The following is a 27,130-nucleotide window of genomic DNA, read 5'->3' on the forward strand; positions in this document are numbered from 1 at the left end:
TCTTGTGCTTACTACAAGTGGTAGTCGGTACCTTTTTCGCCACTTCGCTACCCCTTGGTGTCCTGACGCCACCTGCCCACCAAGACGCCACGCCATCCGAAAGAATCAACCACCAGTCTGATCAACGAGAACCACCACCATCTGCTTTGGAACCTTGCCTTCGCCGCCCGGGTTCGAACAACCACCGCTTCCCCAATCTTGGTTTCGCCGCCCGACTCGGGCTTGAAAGCTGTCTGCTCTTTAGACATTTGACCGACTGTAAGTTTGGTTTAAATAAACCTTATTTTTTATTTTACATTGTTACCAATTATAGACTTCACCTTGATTCTCGACTTCCAAATCCTTACCTTTCCTTAATTTGCGAGATCCCTCACAGGGCAATCTAAAGTCTTGCCTTAATTGGCTGGAAAATATTAAGTACTTTCTTGCTTAGGTGGACAATCCCAAGGCCAACCCTAAGCCGCTGGAAAATATTGAGTCTTGTCTTTGTGAGCTGGAATACCTTAAGTAAATTTACAAGATTAAATTAATCATAATAATCCATATTCGCTCTTCTATCTATAACATCATCTATCTGACCCAGTTAGCCACTTGGAAGTTTCATAAACTGAATTTGATTTATTTTCCTCGTTATTTTCTGCGTCGACCTGTCTCTCTGTTTCTATCAGTGACAAAAATGACTTTATCTCCTTTAAATTCATTTCTCTGGATTCTGTCCGCCTTCTAATCAAATCTTCAGACCGAAGTTCAAGTATAATCCAAACGACTGCTTGGTAAAAAGCTGATCTTTTCTGTTAGTTAGGAATCAAATCTTTCGCAAATATCATAAACTTTTTCTATAGATTTAGTTTTTATCTGACAGAGTCGTGTCCTTGCCGCATAGTGTAGCCTTTACTTCTATTCTTTTGAGCTCTTTTAAATTTTGCACTATATTATTAGGCTCTTTTATCATTTATTATAATATCTCTGACCATTCTACTTCTTCTAAAAGTTATTATTACTACAATCATTTATTATGATACAATTATAATAATATATTATTATACAAAATTTGGAGCACGGTGTAGTTTAGAGTTCGTAGTTTACCGCTGTTTTACTTAAACAGAGGCCGCAAATGTTGGATGCTTTCATAGAGCCACCAACCGCCACTCCACACGTTTTTCGTCGCTTGCTTCCTGATCGTGGAGGAAGTTCCTTGCAGTGCGACAGACGTTAAATAAAACAGCCTTCTGAGCTACTGTCAGTACCCTCTGACTCCTAAATGTTCAAGATGTTCAGTGCATCTTGCGTTCACATTGCCTGTAGCCGAAATCACAATAGGATGAGCAGATGCATGATTTACACTCCTCCATATAGTCTTTACTGCATGCCTTAGGTCGCTATACCTATGGATCTTGGTTGTATCAGGGTGATCAACAAGTTTCAGTTGGGTTAGCCACACTTCGCGTTTGGTAATGAGGCCTGTACCCTGCTTGGATGCTCGTCTCTTCACGTCGCGTTCCGTTTCCGAGATCCGTACCCTGCTTGGGTTCTCGTTTCGCCGAATTCCCTTTTGTGTCGCCCCCCCCCCCCCCCCCCCCCGTGCGATAACCGGGCAGCCAATTTCTACAATCCGGAACGCCCAGAATTACATCCCGATGGCACTTTCGCGTTGTTACAAATTTGACGCGGTCCTCCCGATACCTCTGATCCACGAAAATCGAGACCGAATAGGCCCTACGTACCGTGTATGATTAGGCACCAAGGTTTTCCCCAGGTTACCGTCGATCCGGCCCCAGTAATCGCCACCTCTCGCGCTTCGCCACTGCCGGTCGCCTCCCAGGGATGTACCTCTGCATCCGCACCCCTCTGCCATCACCCCTTTCAAAGGTTACACAGATTAATCTTCCCGAACACGCAGCCCTCTTTCAACCTCGTACGAAATCCAAGGTTCCGCGGTCCGTATCCCGAATCTTGCGCGCCACCTCGTTTTACCACTCACGCCACCCCTCAACGAACCACCACCTAACCCAGGAAAGTGGTGTTCGCCCAGAGTCCTATGACCAACACACCGGTTCTTACTATAAGACTGCTGGCGGCCGCCAATCCACCGCCAGCTTTGGGAGAATCCTCCGGAAGCAACGAAGATTCCGACGACGATTTGCTCCTCATACCCATTGGTTTCTATCCGGAAACCTTCTCGCCCTCTCCATCTCAACCTTCCCATGCCCCGCCAGGTCCAAGCCATCCTTCCAGTCGTAATCTCCGTTTCTAAACTAAATTTCTGATGTCAAACTCTGCTCTCTAATAAATAAAATTTTCACTTGACAGGTTTCCACCGCTCTCGTACCAAGAGAGGGGCTACCCTTCTAATGCCATAATAACGCCGAGTGTCGACCGACCGACTGATCTCTATCGCCTCGACGTTCGACGCCTCGGAACAGCCTTACTCCAGCCCAAGGCCCCCTATAAAAAAATTAAAGTATTGTTCCTTTGTTTCCGACCCCCCCCCCCTCCATCGATCGTATATCGTAGAGCCCCAACTTAGTTAAAGTTTTTCCCTTAGTTAATTCACAACACACGGAAATTTAACAAATGGGACATGTGTTTAATAAAATCGCCCACTGAGCTGTCGCCAACACCCTACTGACTCATAAATTTTCAAGATGTTCAGTGCATCTTTCGTATACATTTCCTGTAGCCGAAATCATGATAGAATGGAGAGATGCATGATTCACACTCCTCCATATGGTCCTCCCGATATCACCGTAACAGCCTTTTGCATCCGGCTCGTGATGGTTCGAGCCAGCCGGTGGCAATACGGGATGAGTTGGCTAAGAAGTGATGCTTTCATACCTCCGGGGCAGCAGTTTACGAGAACTAAAATGGACGTCGTAGCCTTAGTACAGTCTGCTCAGTATGAAAAGAAATGCTTCATATTTCGCCCGTTTTTCTCCTTTGCTGTAAAATTACTATCGTTTGGTGCCGAGAATGACCAAGATAACACAGGCCCACAAAAAAAGTTGTCTGCACGAGATAAGTGATTAGTCTATCCTTATGAATTATGAACAGCTGAATCCGAATATGGCCTCAGAATTTGTCCTACACGTCTCAGTTTTCCCTAGACGCGAAAAGTAGGGAAAATCTTAGGGATTTTCTAGTCACACAAGCAATAAAAAAATATTTGTGTGAACGAGACGAGTGACTAGGCTATTCTTATGGATTTTTAACCGCTGAATCCGAATATGGCCTCAGAATTTGTCCTACACGCCTCAGTTTTCCCCTAGATGCAAAAATTAGGGAAAAGCTTAGGGATTTTAAGGTCACACAGGCCATACGAAAAATTTGTCTGCACGAGACAAGCGACTAGGCTAGCCTTGTGGATTTTGAGCCGCTGAATCAAAATCTGGCTTCAATATTTATCTTGCACGTCTCATTTTCGCTTTAGATGCAGAAAATAAGGAAAACCCTAGGTATAATTTGTACGTTATTTCCCCTAGCTTGGATAATTCTGGGGTAATCGAAAGTCTTTCTCAGATTACATAGATTTACACATGGAAACATATTTAAAAAACCTAATATCCTTTACAGTTTTGCGTGCGAAATCAGTCACTTGTTCCGTGCAGCAACTTTTTTTTGGTAACCTGTGTGACCGAAAATTTCCTAGGCTTTTCCCTACATATTGCATCTAAAGAAAAAATGGAACAAGCCCGAAAAATTTGGGGTTCAAATTTAGATTTAGCACGCAAATCTGCAAAGGATATGACATTTTTTCCCCATAGAAGTCTACATAATACGAAAAAGATCTTGGATTTCTCTAGAATTACCCAAGCTAGGGGAAACAGAAGGCACACTACAGAATTTCGGTGTATAAATTAAGTCTCTAAAAGTCGCAACACTTTATAATATATCATCCATGTGTCTATATTCGCGTATGCTAGTATTATAAAAATAACGCTCAGAATATCCCTAGATTTTCCCCTATTTTCTGCACCTAGAGGGAAACTAAGACGTCGAGGAGAAATTCTGGGGCCAGATTTGGATTCTGCAGCTCAAAATCTATAAGAGTAACCTAGTCACTTCTCTCGTGCTGATAAATTTGTTGTATGGCCTGTGTGACTAGAAAATCTCTAGGCTTTTTCCTAATTTTTACATCTCGGGGAAAACTGGGACGTGTAGAACAAATTCTAAGGCCATATTCGGATTCAGCTGCTTCAAATCCATAAGGGTAGCCTAGTCAATTGTCTCCAGCAAACAACTTTTTTTTGTGAGTCTGTGTAATTTACGAAAGATCTCCGTCTTTAAATCTTGAAGGACAAAATGAGGCTTCGTAGCACTGATACGTTGAGTGGTAGTGAATAAGAAATTCCTATAGAACTAACACTGATCAATCTCCATAGCGGACTGGAAATCCTGAGTGTTGGTAAGACCGGCAATAGATCAACAACATACAAGTGTCGAAGACGGTAAAAATAACTCTTTGAGAGCCGCATTGTGCCTATCTATACTCCCGTAGCATGCATACTTGGAGAATCCAATGTTACAAATGTCCAAGGTTTTGCTGTTCTAGCTTTCATCTTCGATATTTGCTAGCACCTACAAGTATATTAATATGGGCTCGTGGTAAACTAAGATAAAGAAATCCCTCAATGTCCAACCTCAATCTAGCATACTTCAGAAACATGTTAGACAGACCTATCAATAGCTCTTGTCTGCGTATAATTTCGTATAATTTATTATGGAGGGGCCTGTTCGCATGTTCTATTAGTAAACGCGAATTTTCTGCTACCTTTACAAGACTTTTGAGGGCTAAAGGAGTTAGTAATGCTAGGCCATATGTAGTTTCGCTGGAATCAAATGTAAGACCAAGCTTCTCTGCGGCCTTGTCTGCATCATGGTATAGAAATGCCGCAACTTTGACGACTTCATGTTGATGCACGTGTCGCATAAGAAAGTCTGTGTTATTTAGGACTATGGAGGTTGTTGTTAGAACTGTGCTTTGATGAATACACTCCAGGATCAGCAAACCTTACCCCCTTTATCTCGAGGGAGGTATATACGACTTACGAAAGATTTTGGATAATGACTACGATCTTGAGTTTTAAGGGCCGTTTTTAACACACGCCAATTTTGGGTTTCTGCTTGCTGTACTCCAAGATATGCATATGTGATTTCATTACTAAGATGTTGAATGGTATTTCCACCTACAAGTTGAATATCCTGATCACCATGCAATGATGTAGATTCAAGTCTTCTGTTGTGTGGATGGATGCATGTACACTTGTCCAGTGCAAAGCTCATGCCAATCGCTTTAGAGTACCTTTTTGTTGCGACCACAAGTATTGAGAGGTCCTCTTTCAAAGAGGCAAGGGGTTTAAGGTCCTCCATGTATAGAAGGTGAATCACCTTATACTCTCTTCTGTTTGGCGGGCCACATACGTATCCAGCGCTTTTGCCTCTTAGCGCAATACATAGAGGAAAGAGGGAGATACAGAAATACATCGGACTCAAAATATATCCTTGAAAGACCACCCTCTTATATGTGACATGTCGGGTAGTCACTTGTCTTTTGTCAGATGTTATGAAAAATCTTGTCCGTCAAAAGAGCATACGCTTTTTCGTGCATCTCATTATTCTTGGATGCACCTGCAGGCAATCAAGGAGCTTGATAAGAAGCTTAGGCTCGTGTTATCGAATGCCTTACGGTAGTCATTCCAAGCTATGGACAGATTGCTTCAATCCTTAATCAAATCCTGCGTATTACACCTGTCTATTAACAGGTTCTTCCAGCAACAAACCAGCCCTTTCTTGCATCTACGTTGTTCAACCCCTTTGTCACAAGCCCTTAATCTCTTCTCTTTGAGCATTCATTTTAATAGCTTGTAGCTGGTATTTAAGCAAGCTATGGACCTGTAATTCCTTGAACATTACAAATCTCCGGTCACAGGGATCAGTACCGTGCGTTCTCCACTAACCACTGCGAGTTGTGTTTTTTTTCGTTTAAGAAAGTAATAAATACACAAGCTAGATGTTGTTGCGTAGAAGTGAACTTCATCCGCCAAAAGTTTTTGATTTTATCTGGCCCTAGCGCTAAAAAGTTTTTAGTTCTAGCCATAAACTTCTTCACTTCTTCAGCAGTAATTAGTGCATAATCTTCCTCCGGATCTTGCAACCTTTGCCTTTGGCGAAAGGTACGAAAGAGTGATATATCTGAAATGTCTTCATTTAGCTTATAAAAATTTCCATAAACCTGCTCCCAGAAGAGTTGAATCTTTTCTCGACTAGGCGTACTTTCAACGGCACATAAAGTTTTATTGAACATAAGGGAAGGATGAATAGAAAAGGTGGAATTTTCCTGTATCCACTTTACTTTTTTAGTGGATTTTTTATTTGGTGTCATGAAGCTAATCACGCACTGAAAATTTGATGCATGCTGTCTCACTGTCCTAATTTTAAACTGAAACTGTGTAATATGAACGTGACTTAATTTAACAATAAATTCAGGACCATACGCTTGGTACTCATTATTGTTATCCTGGCGATGCTTCTTCTGGTGATCTTAAGCGCACTATACTTCTGCCTTGTGACCTTAAGCGCACTCTTCTTCTGGATTTTTCTCCTGGATTCTCGTATCTTCTCTCTTCATGGCCGTCTAAGATGCACGACACGTGTCTGGTGAAGATGAACCAAGGCGATTACCAGCTTCAGTATGGAGAAAGCAGGTAATTTGCTACCTTGTATATTTGATTGTATTCTTGGCTTTTTATGATGTGTCCCTTATCCCTCGTTTAGGGAGTCATGGAATCCAAAATGACATCTGCCGATATTTGAGCCCCCCCCCCTCCATATAGTTTTTACCTTTAAATGTTTCAATTGTCACCTACTTTAAGAAGTCCCATAAAATTATATAGTTAGATATCACTTCCCCCACAGACACACATACTTAATCTTCCTTAAGAATATGTTCTAAAAGTAAGCCCCCCTTTGTATTTATATTATTTTCTATCCTTGCCCTAATTCTTTGTATTTATTAAGAGAAGTATTAAGATTTATTTGGTAAAATGCTGTAAAGAATTCCTATTTGAAACAACGGTTCATGTTTTTAATAGGTGTATAGCGAAATCCTTGAAATATAATAATCGAGTATTGCCAATTAATTGTAATCCCACCTCTCTAATAGTATCTTTTCTTATTTAGGGTCTGAGCTAACCATTCCGCTCCAGTTCTAGTTGCTGCCCTATTGTTTTTTATCCATTTCACTTTACTTTATATTATTATTCGCTGGGAGTTCCGAATCGCTGACCTATGAAGTGTAATGTTTTGAGGTAATTTACTGTTTGTTATAGATTTAAAGTAACTTATTGTTTAAAGCGCATTTTAAAATTCTGAAAATTCATTTAAATCCGTCCCAAGCAAGGACGGACACCCAATATAAAGGGAAGTAATTATAATAGTCCTCATAAAAAATAAAACCCATATCAAGTGAATGAAAATAGGGAACCCATTTTGTGGATTTACGACCTCAATAAAGAAGTAGTGATCGGAGATGTAGAAAGCAGAAATCTCGCCATTACTGAAAATTTATGTTTTTTGCGTGAGTGATTGTTGCACGCAGTGTACTCGAATTCAAACTTTCCTAGTCCAGCAGAAGCCACCCCTCGCGGCAATCTTAGTCAAGCGGAAGATGAAAATTCCCCGAACCAGTTATATATGGACGATCCTTCCCGCAAGATTTTAACAATCATCCATGTAATAATTTCAGAACTAGAGGGGTAAGAATCACTTCGCAGACCGATTTAGACTCTTCTTATTTCGAAATAATCAAAAGTCTGATCAATTTAGACAAGCTGACAGGTTCTTCCTCTGTAAGTTTTAAAAGTAGAGGGAAATAATATTCAAGTCGAACGAACGTTAGAGAACAAGCCCTAACTACGCGAATCGAGGACCCTGAATCCCACTCGCCGCTTACAGGTAACGTTCGCGACTTATGATCCCCAAGCATATGAGAATGATCCAAGGACGAAATTCCTCCAGCCGTATCCCCACTTTCGTAGGTCTTACGTTACCAATTCCTCACGTCCAACGCAACCATACTTCGATGGCCGCTACCAATTTTACCATGACTTTCGTCGCTCCCATCACGACGGTTATGCCTATCCTTTATCTAGTCCAGCAATTAATCTCTGTATCAAATGCCGGAAAGATTAAGCTCTGCCTTATGCACATGCGCCTTGATGGGGCCCGAAAGATGACCTACTCCCATACTTGTGCGAAACGTGTCGAAAAGTCAAATTATAGCTAGGTTGAAAGGGCTCTTTTTGTTCTAAGAGCGCGATTTCATTGACATTATATGTAGAGAGTTGCTGGAGGTTCGTATAATAAAATCTCAATACAAGTTGTATTTTATTATTGCATGAATAATTATAGTAGTGAACTTAAAAGTTTTCTTGTTAGAAATTTTTAGCAAACCAAAAGTTTATTAAAAAACATAAAAGAGGTGATGATTGAGAAAATTAAAAATGTTGCTGCTCTTAACTTCAACTTTCGTTTGAAATCCAAGCTCGTTTTGTTTTTGACCATTCCATCTTTTTTTTAAGTTATTGAAATTAAAAAAAAAATTTGACCATTTTGACGTCAAATTCGAATTCCTTGGCCCCAAAAGCATAACGGTACTGAGTTTCAAGAATGTTTGCTCACTATTTGAATTTTGGCCAAATTTGCGGGTGTTTCCGACCATTGAGAAGAGAGGGTGGTAGTAACGTGATGCTAATAGCCGGCCGTGCTTGATACACGAGATACTTTTTATCCTACCCTCCTTCAAAACAAGCATGTGAAGCAGAAAGAGGATTATGGTGTTCTTGATCATTTTAAGGTATAAGTGAAAGGAAAAATAGAGTACTTAGCAGAAGGGAGACTATGAGGTGCAGCGACGCCATTTTTTAAAAGATAAATATAATTTTCTCCATATTCTCACTTACGTGGTACACTGTATATGTAGCAGGCGTAATGTTTCATGTCGGCCTGGTGGGGGTGTGCGCGTATCCGAACGTCGCTGGGCTGGAAGCGGACACATAACGCTTGGATCAGGTTCATGCAATGGCACGTTATCAAGAGAGGTCCGAAAAAAATGAATATTTAAGATCAAAGTAAGTTTACTGTACGATACATCAAGTGTTAGCATTATTAATAAATTGTGAATACTTTTCTGCCTATGTCCTAATTAACAACTAGGCTTCGGTAATTAAAAATATTTTATAAAGGGTTGTAGTAAAGGGGTCATGGAGGAGAACTGTGATAATATAGAACCCCGGGACCCGGACGTTCTCGGTAGCGCTGCTCTGCTGGCGACAGCTTAATGCTAATAATATATAAACTATTAATTTGTGCAGAGAAGAGAAAGCTTTTTAAATGAAGAAATGAGGCAGCAATTACTAACCTTGTTGAAATATTTTCCAGTATTTTCCAAGGACAATGACAAGATAACGTTGATTACTATTTCTTTAATTTTGAGCAAGTAATCAGTTGCTACTATGACTTCATTCTTATCTTTACGAGTTAATACTGCTTCCAGACAACTCAAAGCCAAAAAATGAATTTCATGAGACTGAGACCCTGGAATGCGAAGGAACCTCCACAAAAGAGCATTTTCTCCCAGTAATTTTCGTATTTCCTGCGATTCGAATAACTTTCTTAATTGACATAAAACATAGTTAAATTATTACGCGCTAATTCGTGTCGATCTAGTAGTGAAGTAATTTTAGAAAAGGAGAATCTTTTCAGTCGGGTGTGACGTAGAATTTTTTTGCAGTTGAAAAACTAAGTGATTACTACGAAATAATTACAAAGGTCACATGATACTCCAAGAATGGTTTGTTTTAAATTACTACTAAGTGTTATCAGCGTCCTTAAAGACGTCGAGAATCGAGAGAAATCGGATAATCTCAATTATCTAGACAGTCTACTTGATCTGCAACAGGAGTATCTCGTATTTTTACGCTTTTTTCACCAATAGCTATAAACCAGCCCCATGCATGGCCCCCACTTTTCTGTTCTCTTATAATCCAGAGGGGAAACGGCGATGAAAATAATCCAACAGATGACGCCACGATAAGTTGGTCTGACTTTTATGTTGATAAACATTGCAAAGTTTAGAAAAATAACAGAGGACAACAAAAAATTAATGGAGGGTTCCTAAAACCGGACCAAGTGGATTACTATATGTTTTTGGGTCGCTGAAACCGAATCCGAAACCTGTTTTGCCCCATCACACGAGCGTTTTTTTCTAACCTCAAAAAACAGCTTGAAACTATAAAACCCAGCAATATCAACCCTTAAGCCATACAACCCTATGCCTTCATGGCTCAATAACCTTGAGGTCGATAATCTGTAACTTTAAAACCCAAAATCTCAAAATTTATCACCTCAAAACTCATAAATCTCAAATTCTAATAAACTAGAAACCCAAATTTCGGGGGAAAAACAAAAAAACTTAGACGCAAATTTGAAACCAGAAACTCCATAATCTTATATCCCCATAACCGTAACAACAAAAAGACTTACAAGTGAGTGTTCAAAAACCCGTGATCTCAAGAAAGCTACAATCAAAACTTTTGCTCGAGACTTAATTCTTGTTAGGCAGAAATTCGAATGCTCAAGAAGATGTAGACTTCCTCCGCCGTAATAACCTACATTTAGCGATACCCAGAAACAACGAAGCTGACGCAGCAGGCTTCTGTTCCCTTTGGGGTGCTTGATTTGCATGAGCCCCCTCGCATCTCACGATTCGGGGTGCTTGATTTACGTGAGTCCCCTCACCTCTCACAATTCTCAAAGAGCATTACAACATTGTAAGTAGCCATTTTGTGTATTTTCAGCTTTAGAGTGATAACGTGTTCGTTTATTTGTAAATGACCTTCGCAGTGCTTTTCTTTTGTGTTGGTTTGACGTGTCTCTGTTCAAAGACCAACAATAGTCCACCAACATATGGCTGTCCCAAACGCCCTGATATCTCTTTTGAATATCTTTTAAATCCTGGTGAAATCTTTCACTCTGCTCTTCACTGAAATCGCCTAAATTTTCCGAAAAGTACTCAATGTGAGAATGAAGAAAGTGCAGCTTTAGATTCATTAGGCATCGCATATTTTTGAAATTTTGTATCTTTCCTATTTCCTAGAAATTTTTTCGTAACGTCCTCAAGCTTTGCCAAGCTGCTTTCTCCACCTTAGTTATTCTTTTTTGGAATTCATTGTCTTTCAAAAGTTCTCTAATTTTCGGTCCACCAAAAACACCTGCTCTTATTTTCGCATCAGACAGTTTAGAAAATTGTTCAATATGTACATAAAAGCTTTGCTATCCGTAGTATTCATTGCTTTAACGAATTGTTTTACAAGTCCCAAATTTATATGCAATGGTGGAAGGATGACTTTATCTGTTGGTATTAGACTCTGTTTTATGATATTTTTGGATCCTGGAGTTAAATTTTCCCTGTTGGGCCAATCTTTTCTCACATAATGTTCGGCATGAGCTCGGCTGTCCCATTCATATAGAATATATGGAAAATATGGATGGAATGACCAACAGGTAGCGGAGCAAGATGGTTGCCATTATGTAGCAAGATTGCTTTTAAACTACGTGTTGAAGAATCTATAAATAGGCGCCAGTCTTTAGCTTCATAAAAAACGTCATAATTATTCATTAGCCCTTCAATATTGTTACAGTAAACTAAATATTTTACGTCTGTAAAACATTTCCATTGCATTTTTATATTCGTCGCTAGTAGTATTAGTTTTGATACTCTCTTCAGCTTCAAAAATGGTAGGACAAGTTACAGATTCAACAGTTGCATAACAAACTGAAAATGTTGTCTTTCGATTGTGCCCAAAAACTTTCGTTAAACAAAAATAGCAATCCTTCTGATGATTTTTTGGTTCCCTCCAGATCATTGGAGAAGCAAATTTCCGCTTCTTTTGTTTACTAACTTGCAAGGAGCATCTTAAGCATACTGTTATTCGAGTCCAATCATTTATCATTTCCCTAGTTTCCATATCAAAAAAGTCCTGGTATCTATTTTTAAGTACATCTGTGAATATCTTTCTAAGTTTACTCACAATATACTCTCCACAAAGAACGCAGAAAGAGTCTACGCAATTGTTGCATGATGTCTTTCTTGTAACATTATACTCTTCAAGGGCCAAGTTACCCACCGATGTAGAGCTGCGTTCGTTTGAGGACGACGCCTGCGAGCCCGCTTTCTTACGCTGACCAGCCACCGATACTGGGCTTGCGACTCCCTGCATCGTACTTTTCCGTGTGCCCATCATGTTCAGTACTGCCGTTCTGTTGCGTATAAAGTCGGTATGGGTTGTTAAAAGTAGTGCGGATAGTGTACACAAAAAACGGTATTTGTCGATATACGTCTCTCTGTTCCGACATAAAGGAAAGAAGCGTGAATATCAGGGAAATAAATGCCTCACGATGTAGTGTGAATTTAGTCAACGCTGAAGATTGTCACGTCCGATTGCACTGTAGTGTCTGGCATTTGATTTTTCTTTAGTGTAGTTGACTACATTAACACTCCATCGCCAGGCATTTTTTGCCTGATATTCACGCTTCTTTCCTGTATGTCATGCAGGCAGTCATACCGACATTATACGCATCAGAACGGCAGCGCTGAACATGATCGGCACACGGACAAGTACGATGCAGGGAGTCGCGAGCCCAGTATCGCCGACTTGTCAGTGTGAGAAAGCGGGCACGCAGGGATCGTCATCAAACGAACGCAGCTCTACATCGGTGGGTAACTTGGCCCTTGAAAAGTATAATGTTGCAAGAAAGACATCATGCAACAATTGGGGAGCCTCTTTCTGCGTTCTTTGTAGAGAATATGTTGTGAGTAAACATAGAAAGATATTCACAGATGTACTTAAAAATAGATACCAGGACTTTTTTGGTATAGAAACTAGTGAAATGATCAATCATTGGACTCTACAAACAATATGCTTAAGATGTTAATTGCAACTTAGTAAACAAAAGAAGCGGACATTTACTTCTCCAATGATCTGGAGGGAAACAAAAAATAATGAGAAGGATTGCTATTTTTGTTTAACGAAAGTTTTTGGGCACAACCGAAAAACGAAATTTTCAATTTGTTATGCAACTGTTGAATCTTTACTTGTCCTACCATTCTTGAAGCTAAAGAGAGTAACAAAGTAATACTACTAGCGACAAATATAAAAGTGCAATGTAAATGTCGGATATCGAAGCTCATGACGTCGCTGAGGATATACAGATGAACGATGAAACATCAGAAGAATGTGAAGACGAGACTGATAAAAACCCCAATGAGTTCACTCAAGAAGAGCTCAATGAGTTCACTCAAGAAGAGCTCAATGACTTGTTCCGAGATGCTGGACTTTCAAAAGAAATTTCTGAACTAATGGCATCAAGATTAAAAGAGAAAAATTGCCTAGCTCCAGGAACTCTTATAACTTTTTATCGCGAAAGAAATGTCCAATTTAAAAAATATTTTACAGACGTAAAAAATTTAGTTTACTGTAACAATATTGAAGGACTATGAGTATAATGTGATCCACTTCAGGGTTATGGAGCTTATGGGTTTTGACATTATGAAGTGGTGGATGTACGAAATCCCCGAAATGGAGGTATCGGATTTGCGTCTAAGTTCTTTATTTCTTTTTTTCCTGCATTTTGGGTTTGAAGTTTATTGGGATTTGAGATTTATGAGTTTTGAGGTTATGGGTTTTAGAGTTATAGATTATCGACCTCAAGGTTATTAAACTGTAAAGACATAGTGCTGTATGGCTTAAGGGTTGATATTGCTGGATTCTATAGTTTCAAGCTGTTTTTTGAAGTTAGAAAAAAACGTAACGTAATGGAGCGAAACAAGCTTCGCATTCGGTTTCAGCGACCCAAAAAACATATAATCCACTTGGTTCAGTTTCAGGAACCCTCCACTCGTTTGTTGTGGTCCTATGCAATTAATAAACGATTATTTTGCGGAAAATGCAAGAAAAGTGTTGTGAAAAAATGTAGCCTAGTGCATCTTTTAATTTAATTAAAGTTGTCTCGTTCATATTATAAGTGCGCTAAAAATGGGACGTAACTGTGTAGCTCCTGGTTGCAAGTCAGGTTATGACAACAAAGAACAGAAATTTCACATGTTCTTTGCACCAAAAAATCCAGGAATAATTAAACTGCGGCAAAAAGCCATTTTAAGGAACGATATTGTGTTAAACCATAAGCATGAAGTGTGTGAAAATCACTTTTCGGCTGACATCATTTGGGGGTTGTAGGTTAGAGGACCTAATGGAAAAGTCACACAGTGGGGGAAATGCACTTTTTTCGTTAAAAAATGTTCAGAGCCTTCAATTTTGGTCCGATTATGATTTTTTGAATTTTAAGTTCATCAAATTCTGAAGAGTTTAACGCTCCGAACTTTTGTCTCCTCTATTTGTTTATTAATAATTTTTCTCCTCAAAGCATGGAAAAACTCAAATTTTGTCCATAACAATTTTTTACGCTCAACCTACTGATTAGGAAAACCTTATATTGTCTTGAATGAATGTTCAGGGACTCATAGAAAAAATTATATAAGCAAATATAAAATTTTGGCCCCTTCACAAAGAACAAAATTTTTTTGCACTGGAAATGTTTTAAGCTCTTGGACGAATGACTGCTAGTCACAAAAATATTTGAGAAGTTAACAATAACCATTGTTAAAAATAATTCTCGTGTCAAAATATTCAAATGTAAGGTTTTATCAATATTTAAATTTTCTTTAATAGCTAGAATGGCTACGGATATTCCTAAAAAAATGTATCTTCGATAATATTTAGTAAAAGTGGCAGTTTCAATTGAAAAAAGTCGAGTATTCAATCGCAATAGATTGAGGATGAATCATAATACTGCATGCTAAGATTCACTAAATGCAAAATCTTTTGATAATAACTCACCGGCTTGGCCATCAAAGAAAATTTTAATTTGATAAAACCTTGAGTTAAGCTATTTGGCACAAGAATTTTTGATAACAGTGGTTATTGTTAACTTTTCTAATATTTTTTAGACTAGCATTCATTCGTCCCATATCTTCCCTAATAGCACGGAACCTTCCTAGAACTTTCCTGGAACGTCCCACGGGAACCTTCGGAGCGTTCCAGTAGAACGTTCTAGGAAGGTTCCAGTGGAACGTTCAAAGAATAAAATGTCCTTATTGTTATTATTATCGAGAAATATTCAATAAACGGCAAGTAAAAAGTCAAAATTGTTGTCAGTTTATGATGTGAATATCACGCTAATATGTAGTACATGCGGTACTCAAAACTCAAAAATGACATCCATTTTACCTATCTCTTACGATTAACGAGATAAGTGTTGTTTAAAATAATAATAATAGAAGGTTCCCTTCAGATCCCAGTGGTAAGTTCCTGGAACGTTCCGAAGGTTCACGTAGAACTTTTCAGGATCGTTCCCGGAACGTTCCGTGCTATTAGGGTTAAAACATTTCCAGGGCAAAAAAAAAGTCTATGCGAAAGGGCAAACATTTTGAATTTATCTTATCTAATTTGTTTTAAAAAATCTTAATTATTATGTTTATCAAATATTATTAAATATTTATTATTTTGAGAAATACCTAAAATCGTTCTGGCGATTTAAGGAAATTATAATTTGAAATATCTCAAATTCTAAGATTTTGCCACAAAATTTGTTTAGAACAAATAAGTGGAATAATAAACAAATTATTTGTAATTCTATGAGTCCCTAAACATTCATTTGAGAAAATATAAAGTTTTCCTGATCAGTTATTATACCCTAAAAAATTGTTATGTACGAAATTTCAGTTTTCCCATGCTTTGAATAGAAAAATTATTAATAAACAAATAGAGGAGACAAAAGTTCGTAGCATCCAACTCTTTAGAATTCATTGATCTTTAATTTGAAACAAAAAATTCAAAACCGGATGAAAATTAAAGGATCTGATCATTTTTTAACGAAAAAAGTGCATTTCCTCCTACTGTGCGTCATGAGTACGGTAAGCTTGTTTATAGAGTTTAATAGTTTATAGTCTGTTCATTTCTGAAATGAAGCTTGCAATAATATAATTTAATATTAAATTAAAAATCCCCTTTAAATTTAAATTTTTAATAAGATTATTAATAATATTAAATCCATTTTCTCATTTATCAATCCTGTCATTGGCGGTTTACCAAATTATTCTCTCAAACATTTTAATTACAATTACCATTACTTTAAAAAAATATTTTCTTCAAAACTTGAAATTTTTAAGACTTTAAAGGTACAAACTCATCAAGTTTTTAATCATTTTTGCTTTTTCTTAATGCAATTCAATGCAAAAGTCAGACCAACTTATCATGGTGCCATCTGTTGGATTAGTTTGACCGACATATCCCCTCCGAATCATAAGAAACCTACTACTAAATACATATACATGGTCGAGGCAGGGGGCTGCTACAAACCCAGTGAAAGAACTAATTAGGTCAAATTACGACGAATCAAAGTCTCTAAATTCTATGTTATTAAAAAAAGGGGAAAGCCTTTTATTACGAAATAATCTACACAATTGTATTGGAAATATCATATGACGTTGCAGAATCGGACCAGCTTCCTCCTCAGCCAGACTGTAATTAAAATATAAGTTATTATAAATTATTTTATATAAAAAGATATGAAAATGAATTGAAAAGAAAACTAATGAGTAACCAATGAAAAAATACATTCAAAATCACGAATTTTTTACAAAAAACCATTCGTGCAAAAACTAAGTCCACTGGAGGTTTTGAATAAAAATGCGGATTTTAATGTTTAAAGGGCATACATATTTGGATGTGAAGTTTTATAGTATATCCTTTTCCCTTCAGTCAAAATGTTGTAGCTTTTTTAGTTTTCAAATTAAAACCAAAAAACTTAATGATTTAAAGATTTGGAAAGACCAAATCAAACCATTCTTCGACCGACAATGCAATAATGAATTGTAGACAAAATATTTCTTCCGTCTTACGGTCACGGCAAAATAAAAACAAATTAAAGCTATCAATTCAACTCCATTTATTTTTAGAACAAAAATTAAAACTTCGACGACGTTCATTTGTTCGCCGTTGTTTCCAAAACGCTTAGAACGGTTTCATAATCGTTAATAATGTAGTTTTTACGCTGAAAAAAGCCTCTTCAATTTTATGAGGCTTTCTCTTTTTACTCATCCTCAATAATTGTTTTGACTCTTACTTTTTTTAAACTTTAATAACGTATAAACTATTTTTAATTATGACAAAAAAAATTTACACTTATTGACTCCAAAATTGGAATGATTGTTGTTTCGCTTACAAATCGTTTTAAACTAAGATACTCTGAAAAAGGCACGCAGTGCTGCCGAAACTTCGTCGAAGTTCTAATTTTTGTTCTAAAAATAAATGGAGATGAATTGATTGAGCTCTAATTTGTTTTTATTTTGCCGTGACCGTAAGACAGAAGAAATAATTTTTCTACAAAAAACTTATTTTACACACAAAAATCTATTCTAATCCGTTTTTTACTTCAACTCGTGCTCTGCTCGTCAATTTTTGGAATTTTTAAATTAAAATTTCAAGGAATCCGTTTTAGAGTGCTCTTCGATTCATAGAGTAACAAGAATTCGTAAATATATGTGACATGGAACGAAGAATCCAGCCTTAGGATCAAAAATGAGTTTAAGAGAAAAAGCGGTTCAAAGTGAGAGATCCGTATCTGTGTGAAGTCTCGAAATACATGAATGAGAACAGCGACTGACTACGGCCGACTACGATCAAATTGAACAATAGCAATGAATAAAAAGCATATTATGTTATTTTCATGTTTTATTACGACATACAAAAGAAAAAGGAAAATTGCCTGAAAAAACTATCAGAAAAAACAGTCTAATCGCGCGTATAGAGTGGTGGTTAATCAAGCCAAACGCATTAGCGCTCCTAGGTTTCACACAAGATAAGACGCGTGAGTATTTAGTACGAGAAACGAGCCCAATGCAAATAAAACCACCTTCCAACTTTGAGCTCATGAAATTCAATTTTGATCTTTTTTATTTGATAGGGGTCATGCTCATTATTCAGAATGAATAAAAATTGAAAAATCGATTTTTCGGTCCTAAAGCTAGTTTCTTTGTTCCAGGCCACATCAATTTTAAAAATTGTTATTAATTTTTTAATGATGCTCAGCGTGAATCGGACTTTTATAACTTCCATGTTTTTGTTTTTCGTAGGAATTTTGAGCGAGAAAAAATTTCTCACAAAAAAATTTGAATGATACTTTCATCAAGTTTTTTGGAAAGTTTTTTATCAAAATTTCTCTAGTGAGTTTTTCTTTGTAATAATTCCATGGAAAGGTTTTCCATATAAGATAAATGAAGTAGAAATTTCCAAACACTTTATTAATTGTAGTTATAATAGTATTGGTTCCTAATATTAAGAGAAAATTTTTACATCGTTTTTGCAAGCTTTTCGTAAATTTCATGCCCATGTACTCAACTATCTTTCGTTTCCTACCTCGAAAAGCTTACGGTATATATTTAATTTTAATACAACAAGAAAAATTAAATTTTTTTTATTAAATTACTTTTACAATTAAAAAGTTTTCAAACTATATTCAATAATTATACTCTTTACGCTCAGATGTGAAATATACATTGTGATATGTTCCCAAATAGTCGGAACTGATTAAATAGAAAGAATCCCTTTTCTCGCTAAGTAATCAGTTAGAATGACACCTTGGGAAGGGGCATTACAAACAAAGATACTGAACAGTCCAACCTCGATTTAGGCACGAGACCGAGAGTTTTCTCGTTCAGTAGTCTTTTAGAATGACACCCTGGGAAGGGACATTACAGACAGAGATACTGAACGGTGGACCAGGGACCGAAGTCCAAGATCGGTTTCAATAATTCACATTGCTCTAAAAAGAACAGAGGAAAATGTAGATGACAACAAAATTTTAAATTCAGATCGGTTATTTATTTTCTCCTATCAACTCCCTAGGTAGAGTGAGAGAGATAGAGAAGGAGAACGTTGATGTTGTAGTGTCCGTAACACGAACGCGTGCCTTTATACACAACGCGCGGGGCGCGCGCCATGGCCCGCCTCGCTTCTCTCAACCCTGCGCATGCGCGCGGAGAGGGAGATGGCTTATAGAGAGTTCGCCACACCATTCCGTTTTTGGGCCCGCGCACCATATCTCGCCTCGAGTCTCCAACTCTAGCTGATGTGAGTAGAGGGAATACTCGTTCGCGAGTTGCCTGCCACCTCCGTCCGTGGCCCGCGCGCGAGTGTCCTTCTGCTTGTTCGAGTACGGTTGACAGTTCTCCACTCTAATCTCTCTCCTCTACATTAAAACTTCTCTATATTACAACTAACGCTACAATTTAACTATGGAATACTGTAAGGTAAGAGTAATAGATATTATATTGACATTAAAATATAATAAATTGTTGGTGTTATAATGCATATGTCCTAGTACCAGTAACAATTCGATTACACAGTACTAAACCATCCTTCATTACTATTATTATCATTAGAATAATTGTAAGTAATTGTTTATCAATAATGGTTTATTAGCGCGAACCTAAATATTACTTATTATTTCCATTCGTTATAGGGTTATAACACTTCCATTCAACTTGCCCTGCGTAATTATACAACTTCTTCTGAGATACTGATAAATGATCAGTTTATAAGCATCTTACCAGAAGTTCTACTTGGTATCTGTATTTAAGCAAGACAAGTTTTTTTTTTAGTTTAAACTGAATTAGTAGATTAAAGAAAATGTTAATGTATAAAAGCAAGGCTCTTCGAGGTGAGAGCTGGGGATTGAGATCTGGAAATAGACACTGGTGACAATCACATGCGACAATTCTCTCGAGTCAGAATTCTCAGCTCCCCCTTTTTATACATTGAGGATGTATATCAGTTCACCCTCCATCCGGATAGAGCCTTGCTTCGTATTCGGAACGTGGCTATGCTATCTATAATTATTTACATGGCGAGTATAAGGTCTAACATCGGGATAATTCGTGGGACGTCGTCTTCGAAGCTTGTAACGCCTCCTGGCGATACTCTGGTATTCGGGATCCTCTTCCAAGGAATCCGACTCTACCTTTTCTTCGTCTTGATAATATGAAATTGCAGAAGTGACGGCACTGGGAAGTGGCTGTGTCTCTGCATGAGGATGCCGTGGATCCGACGGTCCGTGTGTGTTAAGGTCTTCGGCTGAGACGTAGGTTGTTTGGATGAGCATGGTTTAATATGACTGTGCGCCAATACGGATGGCAGATGGTCGCTCAGCTTGAGGACGTAGCAGACCCGACGGGCCTGGTGTGTTGTGGTCTTCAGCTGTGGCCTAAGGTGCTCCGATGAGCGTGGTGGAGTATAGCTCTGCGCCAATACTGAAGGTAGGTCTCACATAGATGCGTCTTATATACGAATACACACATTGAAATTAGCATTTCGTAAGGCAACGATAGTGGCAACGTCGCAATTTCTTTCTCGGAGAAAATTGTGTTGACAGTTATAACCGAAAAAAAGTATCGTCAAAATCCCCACACAATTAAAGCGCAAGGGCAATTTATTTTAAATAAGTGCTAGATAAACTTTTGAAGAGATAACTCTGTTTTTGAGCTGAATGGTGCGCTTCATTTTGATACTAGAATTTGTAATTTAGCAATTCCCCATATTAGCTATGGGAGAATCATGCAAAAGGTACTAAAGATAATTGATAATATTTGAATTTCGAAACATACGATTAAGCTAAAAAGGGTATGCATCGTTAGATAACAATGTTTTCTATATATTTTAAAAATTTTAGACAATTTGTAAGTATTAACCGATTTCGCCACAACTACCTTAAGCTGTAAATAAGCAATATTGTAGAATCAAAAAGATCATCAAATTCGGACATAAATGATTTATTTTATGACCAATTTCTTCTATGTTATATGAATATAATATATTGCGTTGTGTAAATATAAAATTTGAGATTAGGAAAACACGGGACTCATCCCGTATGTATCTACTATTTTTTATGTTGGGATTGCAGTGTTATTCATTATAAAATAGAAAACAATACTGACTTGGTTGATGTAACTAAACGGGGCGGTTGCGAGTAAGATTCGTAAAGCAACAAGAATATTCGCCTGTGAAACTAATTCTGAATATTCTAGAGTTTCTAAAATCCAGCGCTTACAAGCCATTAGTGTTCGACCCTGGAAGTTAGCGCCAATTTTCATTAAATTTGTCAAGAATTCTGAAGTTGATTTAACTAATGCGTTTTCAGTTGGCTGTATCGATGTACACAAGTGATTCACCAGCAACATTACAGCCTGTAACAGAAATATGGATAAGTCTTACGTAAGTTTCTGCTGTTAGATCAGAGAAATTGTCGGTAAGTAGGATGCTGTCGCATCGCAATTCATGAGTGTTTTTCTTTTCGAAAATTAATTTAAAAACAAGAGAAGTTCTAAAAAATGCAGTGCTTGTTGCATTTGAAAAAAACCTCCTCATTACGTGTGTTAGAGAAAGACTTTGATCTAAGCCAAGAAAAGATGGCTCTGACTAGAGTAGTGGTGTGAGGAGGGAGTCTCACGGCGGACAGTGTGCGCGGTTCTTTATTTCTTTGATGGATTGTTTAGCCAAACCTAACTTAATATGTAGAGGTTCAAGGATGACTTTATGTACAGAGGTAAGACTTTCCTGTATAATGTTTATAGTACGTGGTGTTAAATTTTGTCAAAGTAGCCAGTCTTTTTTCACATAATGTTGCTTTCAGTCTCGACTGTCCCATTCACAAATAAAACGTGGATGTTTTGTGAATCAACTTTGTTAGTCTAATAAGATAGTCGTTATTTTTAAATCTCCGATCAACTGCCAGCTGTGAAAGTTATAATTCAATTTCTGGAGCAGTAAATAAAGATTATGATATTCTTCTGGTCACATGACAGAATGACCGACAGGTATAGGATCATATATGTTGCCATTATGGAGCAGAACAGCTTTTAAACTTCTTGACGAAGAATCAATAAATAAATGCCAATCACTAGCTTCATACTTAACGCACTTAAATTCATTTATTAGACCTTCAACATCGTTACAATATACCAAATTCAATTCATTTAAAAAAACATTCCTAAGTAAGCAATCTCGATTTCGGTAGAAGGTTATACGAGTTCCAGGAGCTAGAGCCCCTTTTTCTTTTAATCTAGATGCTACTAGCTCGAAAAGTTCTTTCGATAGTCCTGGGTCTCGAGCCAAGTGACTCAGTTCATCTTGAGTGAATGCATTAGAATTCGTATGTTGATCATCCATTTCTTCCCGCTCTTTTAGAATCTAAGGTCAAAGATATACGATATCTCGACTCAATGAAGTTGACCTTCAAATGAGCTTGATGCTGACGTATAGAGGCCATAGGTCATAGGTAATCGTGATAAGAAAACCCGAAAATGTATTTTGTAAGGATCATTACCTTGGTATGAATAAACAATGACAAGATATTAGGTTCACAAGTTCTAAAGATTGTTTTTGACCTTCATTTAACCTTTAGACATAACTGGGACCCGTGGGTAAAAATATATTCAAACGTAAGAATTCCCGCTCTTTCAGAATCTGAGGTCAAAAATATGAGATCTCTCGACTTAATGAAGTTAGCCTTCAAATGAGCTTGATGCTGACGTATAGAGGTCATAGGTAATCGTGATAAGCAAACCAGAAAATGTATTTTGTAAGGATCATTACCTTGGTATGAGTAAACAATGTCAAGATATTAGGTTCACAAGTTCTAAAGATTGTTTTTGACCTTCATTTAACCTTTAGAGGTAACTGGGACCCGTGGGTAAAAATATATTCAAACGTAAAAATTCCCTCTCTTTTATAATCTGAGCTCAATAAGATGATATCTCTCACATCAACAAAGTTGGCCGTCAAATTACCTTGGTCCTGACGTTTAGGGGTAATAGGAGCCACGGATTCGTGATCAGCGCATCCGAAAGCGTATAGTCCAGTTGGTTTGGTCGAAGGACTTCTCGATTTCATTTTGTGGTCCTGTGTTATTTATTTTTGTTAAAATTAAAATGTTCTTTTTTTGTATTCAAATCGATGAATAATAGTAACGAAATTTTTATTTATTAACCAAAACATTGGGAATATTTGAAACCTAACGATGAAGTTTAGTAAGTAACGCGTGGTAAAATGTAGAAAGATTTTCAGTGTCAGTACGCTGGTTAACGGCTTTAGGAATACTTTCTAAGTGATTCCATTTCAAGTAAAATTTTTTTTAATTTGTGGTCCTGAAACCATGCATGTTTGGTCACGGCTGTCCATTTGCTATGTGGTCGGTAAACATCCTTCGTGTGTTCTTCTTCCCAAATTTTTATGGCCGCTTTGTTGTGCGTATATATACTGATTGACACCCTGTGAAGGGTAAACTATTAGACAACATTTGTGTTATCATCTATAGAAATGGGATCTTTTTTACATTCTCATCATTTATGACTGAGAAAGTATTAGAATTATCCGAAATGTGACACCACAGTTTTTCAACGGATTTCCAAGTTTCGGGACCCCCTCCATCCGAAATCACCTGAATTACGTATGTCTGTCTGTCCGTCTGTAAACATGGTTACTCTCGAAAAAATGAACGAACAAATCGATCTTTGCCACACTTTTTTAACGTTCTCAAAGAAAAAACGAGTTCGTTAACCAGCCATTTTCGATAAAAATACAAAAAGTTAGAGCACTTTTGAAATGTTTGGGACATTTTCCTTTTGGATTTTCTTTGAAAAACGAAAATTCAAATTTTGATTGCACAAGAAATAATAAAAAATACCATTTTGTGATCGAACTATGCAGGATATAAAAAAAGATTAATTAACCAAAATTTTGATCCCAAAAAAGATGTACAATTTCGTTAAGAATAATGTTTTGATAGGAAGCATACTTATTCTTTTATTCGTGAAAAATAACATTCAAAACAAAACAAAAAATAAAACTTGTGAAAAACCGATCAAAGTTACGAAAAAAAAGAATTGACAAAACCTGTTTACAAATGTACGTCGAAAATCGAGCACGCAGCGCGAGTCTCACGATGAGAATATGTACCTCAACGCCTACAGAGCTTTGAGAAACATAATCTTTAACTATACTTAATTAAGTAGAAAATGCAGAATATAAAGATTCATATAAATATTGCGATCTAAAAAAGATCTTTTTGATAAAGTTGGATTCAAGCATTCCAAATGCAAAGAATAAATATCCGAGCGCGAGGCGCGAGATAACACATTATCGATCGCGAAGCGCGAGTTTCTATACACGCGCGTTCTAGGCGCGCTCAAACATGCTAGAAAAGATATATTTAGGAGTGAGAGTTTGTGGCTGAATTCTGACCTGGTTTGTGTAAGACAGATCGCACCTTGATTGGCCAATCAGGTGCGACCAGTCTCCATGGTGGGGCGCTCTGACCAATCACTGGCATCGTAGAGTGTATACATAACAGCAACATAACCTGATACTTCAGTTTCAGGTTATCCCTGAAGAAGTGAGCTGAAATTTTCACGAAAAGTTGGCAAAAATTCGTATTTTTGTACACGATTGAAACCCAAAATATCTCTTTTTATCATAATGAGTTGTCGTGAAAGTGGTGGAAAGGAGACATCTTGCAAATGAGTATTTGGAACCAAATTTCCCCTCGCTGAAGACCCCTGATTTACATCTACAAAAAAAAGCTTTTTTTACGATGAAATTCTATCCTTTCTTTTTTGTACTAATATTTAAGATAAAAATTACTTACGAGGACCCTTCATCGAGGCCGAAACGTCTAATTTAATGACAAATTCACTTTAATTTTTTGTGACCCTAAAGCCACTTTCACCTTCAACACCGAAGTATTATAGCAAACGACGTAAGATACAAGAAAAAATCTCAAAAACCAATTACAGATTTTAAAAAGTCCTACAAAATTCAAAAAATGAATCTGCATTTAAAAATGGCTTTCAAAAATCAATTGCGTAGCGCGAATGGCACGACTATAATGTGTACCGCAAAACCTACAGAGCTGGGAGCAATTTTATCTTTAACTTTACTTAATTATGTGGAAATTCAGAATACGAACATGCATACAAGTACTGGGATCTAAAAAAGATGTTTTTAATCAAGTTTCATTTAAGCCTTCTTACGGCAATACACAAATATCCGAGCGCGAACCGCGAGAAACCCATAGTGCGGACAGACTTTTCTTCTGCAACATTATCAATATTTGCTTATTCTATAAATCCTATTCTTAACAACATAAAGCGTTAGAAATAGTCGACATTTTATTTTAATACGACATTTTATACGACATTTTAATATGACATTTTATTTTAATAGTCGACTTTTACGATTGCCTACAAACAAGGTTAGTTCCGGAACATGAGTTAATATGTTTATTTGTAAGTCTAAAGTTTTCGGCTATAAATATTGTGTAGTTTGGAAGTAAGGCTCGGGAGAATTGTAACACACATAACCACAAAATATACACACACGATTTAGCAACATCAAATTTTTTTATAATTAACCCACAAAATAAGTGTGCATGGACATCCGTTTGCATATTCACTATCATTCCCCAGATTTTGAAAATAAAATATTTATTAATCTAGGAAAAAGCTGGGCGAATCTAACACTGCTAAAATCGATACTAATTCCTAAGCGCCATGCAAATTAATCACATTCAGCAAAATAAAATTTTTTTTGAATTAACCGACAAAAAAAGGTGTACACGGACGTCCGTTAGCATATTCGCTATCATGAATTCTTATTTCAGTTTCAGCCTCTCTGCTTGTTATTTATGATCGTATTTTTATTTCAAGTTCGGAAAGGACCATTAAATATATCTACCTGAGAACCTGCGGAGAACTTCTCAAAGCTTCACAGAGCCTTGAGAATCTTTTGCATATACTTTGAGATTTCTATCGGAAGGGCAGGGGTCACTCTAAAAATGTCTCAAATCTCTCTATTTATCTGAGACGAAATCATTCAAATCGACCCAGCGGGTAGCCTGGAAAGGGCCAGGCTATTTCGCCTGAGAATATTCTTAGATTTTATATCGGTAGGTTAGCTTTAAAAAGGAATATAAATTTATATAATTTATTTCAATTGCCAATTCACTGAAAAGCGTATTCTTATTTCACCATCAAAATAATTTTTTGTTCACTTTTCATCCGTACTATTTAATTTATTATATATTTAATCTGCTACAAAACATTTTTCCGAGATAAATATATGCAACAAACGTACATATTTTAACCATTAAAATAAATTTAATTTACACATGCATTTGAATAACTGTCTGTCTAAAAGTACAGCTAATGCCGCCACTCGGCCGCGGTCTAATCTTATGATTAGACAGTTCGTCAGGATCTACAGGTGTTTATATGAGCCATTCCCCTGATAAATACCCAGGATAGCCTATCCTCAAATTTAAGCAATTTTTTTTCGTTTGATCAATTAGCCGTTGATCAACGTGATGACGAGCAATAAGAAATTGATTTTACCGAGGGGTGTGTCGCCACATTACAATTCTCAATATTTGTGCGGATGTCTGCTGTACGTGCAAATCTTTCAACTCGGAACTCGAAACTCCCTAGCGGAGGAATCGGAAAGAAAACACCTTTTCGACCCTTTCCGATTTCTATGTGAACTTTGCTTCCGTTTCTTTCCGAACACTTTCTCTTTCCGAAGCTTCCCGATGCCTTTCCGAAATTTTGCGAAGTGTCCCAATCCATTTACTTCTTTCTGAACCTTTCCGAATAAATGACGCAGTGTCCCAATAATTTATTCCGATTCTTTCCGATTTTTTCTCCCATGTCCCACTGTTTATGTTCGTTCCGAATTCTTTCTGAATAAATGTAAAATATATGATCTATTAATTATAACTTACCGGGAGCGGGTGCTAATCTGGAAAATTGCACCCGCTCCCAACGAAACCGCGGTAAAATTTCAGCCACAACCACGTCTCACGACAATGAGATAGGTGGTTACAGTCTGTAAAGGAATCAATACGATGATCCAGCAAAAGCCTCGTGCATCCTAAGAACACGGAGCGACCCAAGGACAACCGCCTTCTG

General features: G+C 37.3%; 1 protein-coding gene across 4 annotated transcripts in view; it reads right to left on the reverse strand.

Moving 5' to 3' along the window:
* Positions 1-27,130, reverse strand: part of LOC117181670 (HEAT repeat-containing protein 6) — a 107,981-nt gene that overhangs the window by 79,032 nt on the left and 1,819 nt on the right. Inside the window, exons 2-3 of one of the 4 annotated variants that reach the window (XM_033374573.1) lie at positions 21,107-21,355; positions 9,416-9,649 (exon numbers count right to left, since the gene is read on the reverse strand). The exons of 1 other annotated variant lie outside the window; for it this stretch is intronic. In XM_033374573.1, coding sequence (XP_033230464.1) covers positions 9,416-9,649; positions 21,107-21,355 — 483 coding nt within the window. The remainder of the gene's footprint in view (positions 1-9,415; positions 9,650-21,106; positions 21,356-27,130) is intronic. 2 more of the 4 variants (XM_033374575.1, XM_033374574.1) reach the window with 2 other exon arrangements.

This window comes from Belonocnema kinseyi, chromosome 10 (genome assembly GCF_010883055.1).
Source record: "Belonocnema kinseyi isolate 2016_QV_RU_SX_M_011 chromosome 10, B_treatae_v1, whole genome shotgun sequence".
Lineage (NCBI taxonomy): Eukaryota > Metazoa > Arthropoda > Insecta > Hymenoptera > Cynipidae > Belonocnema > Belonocnema kinseyi.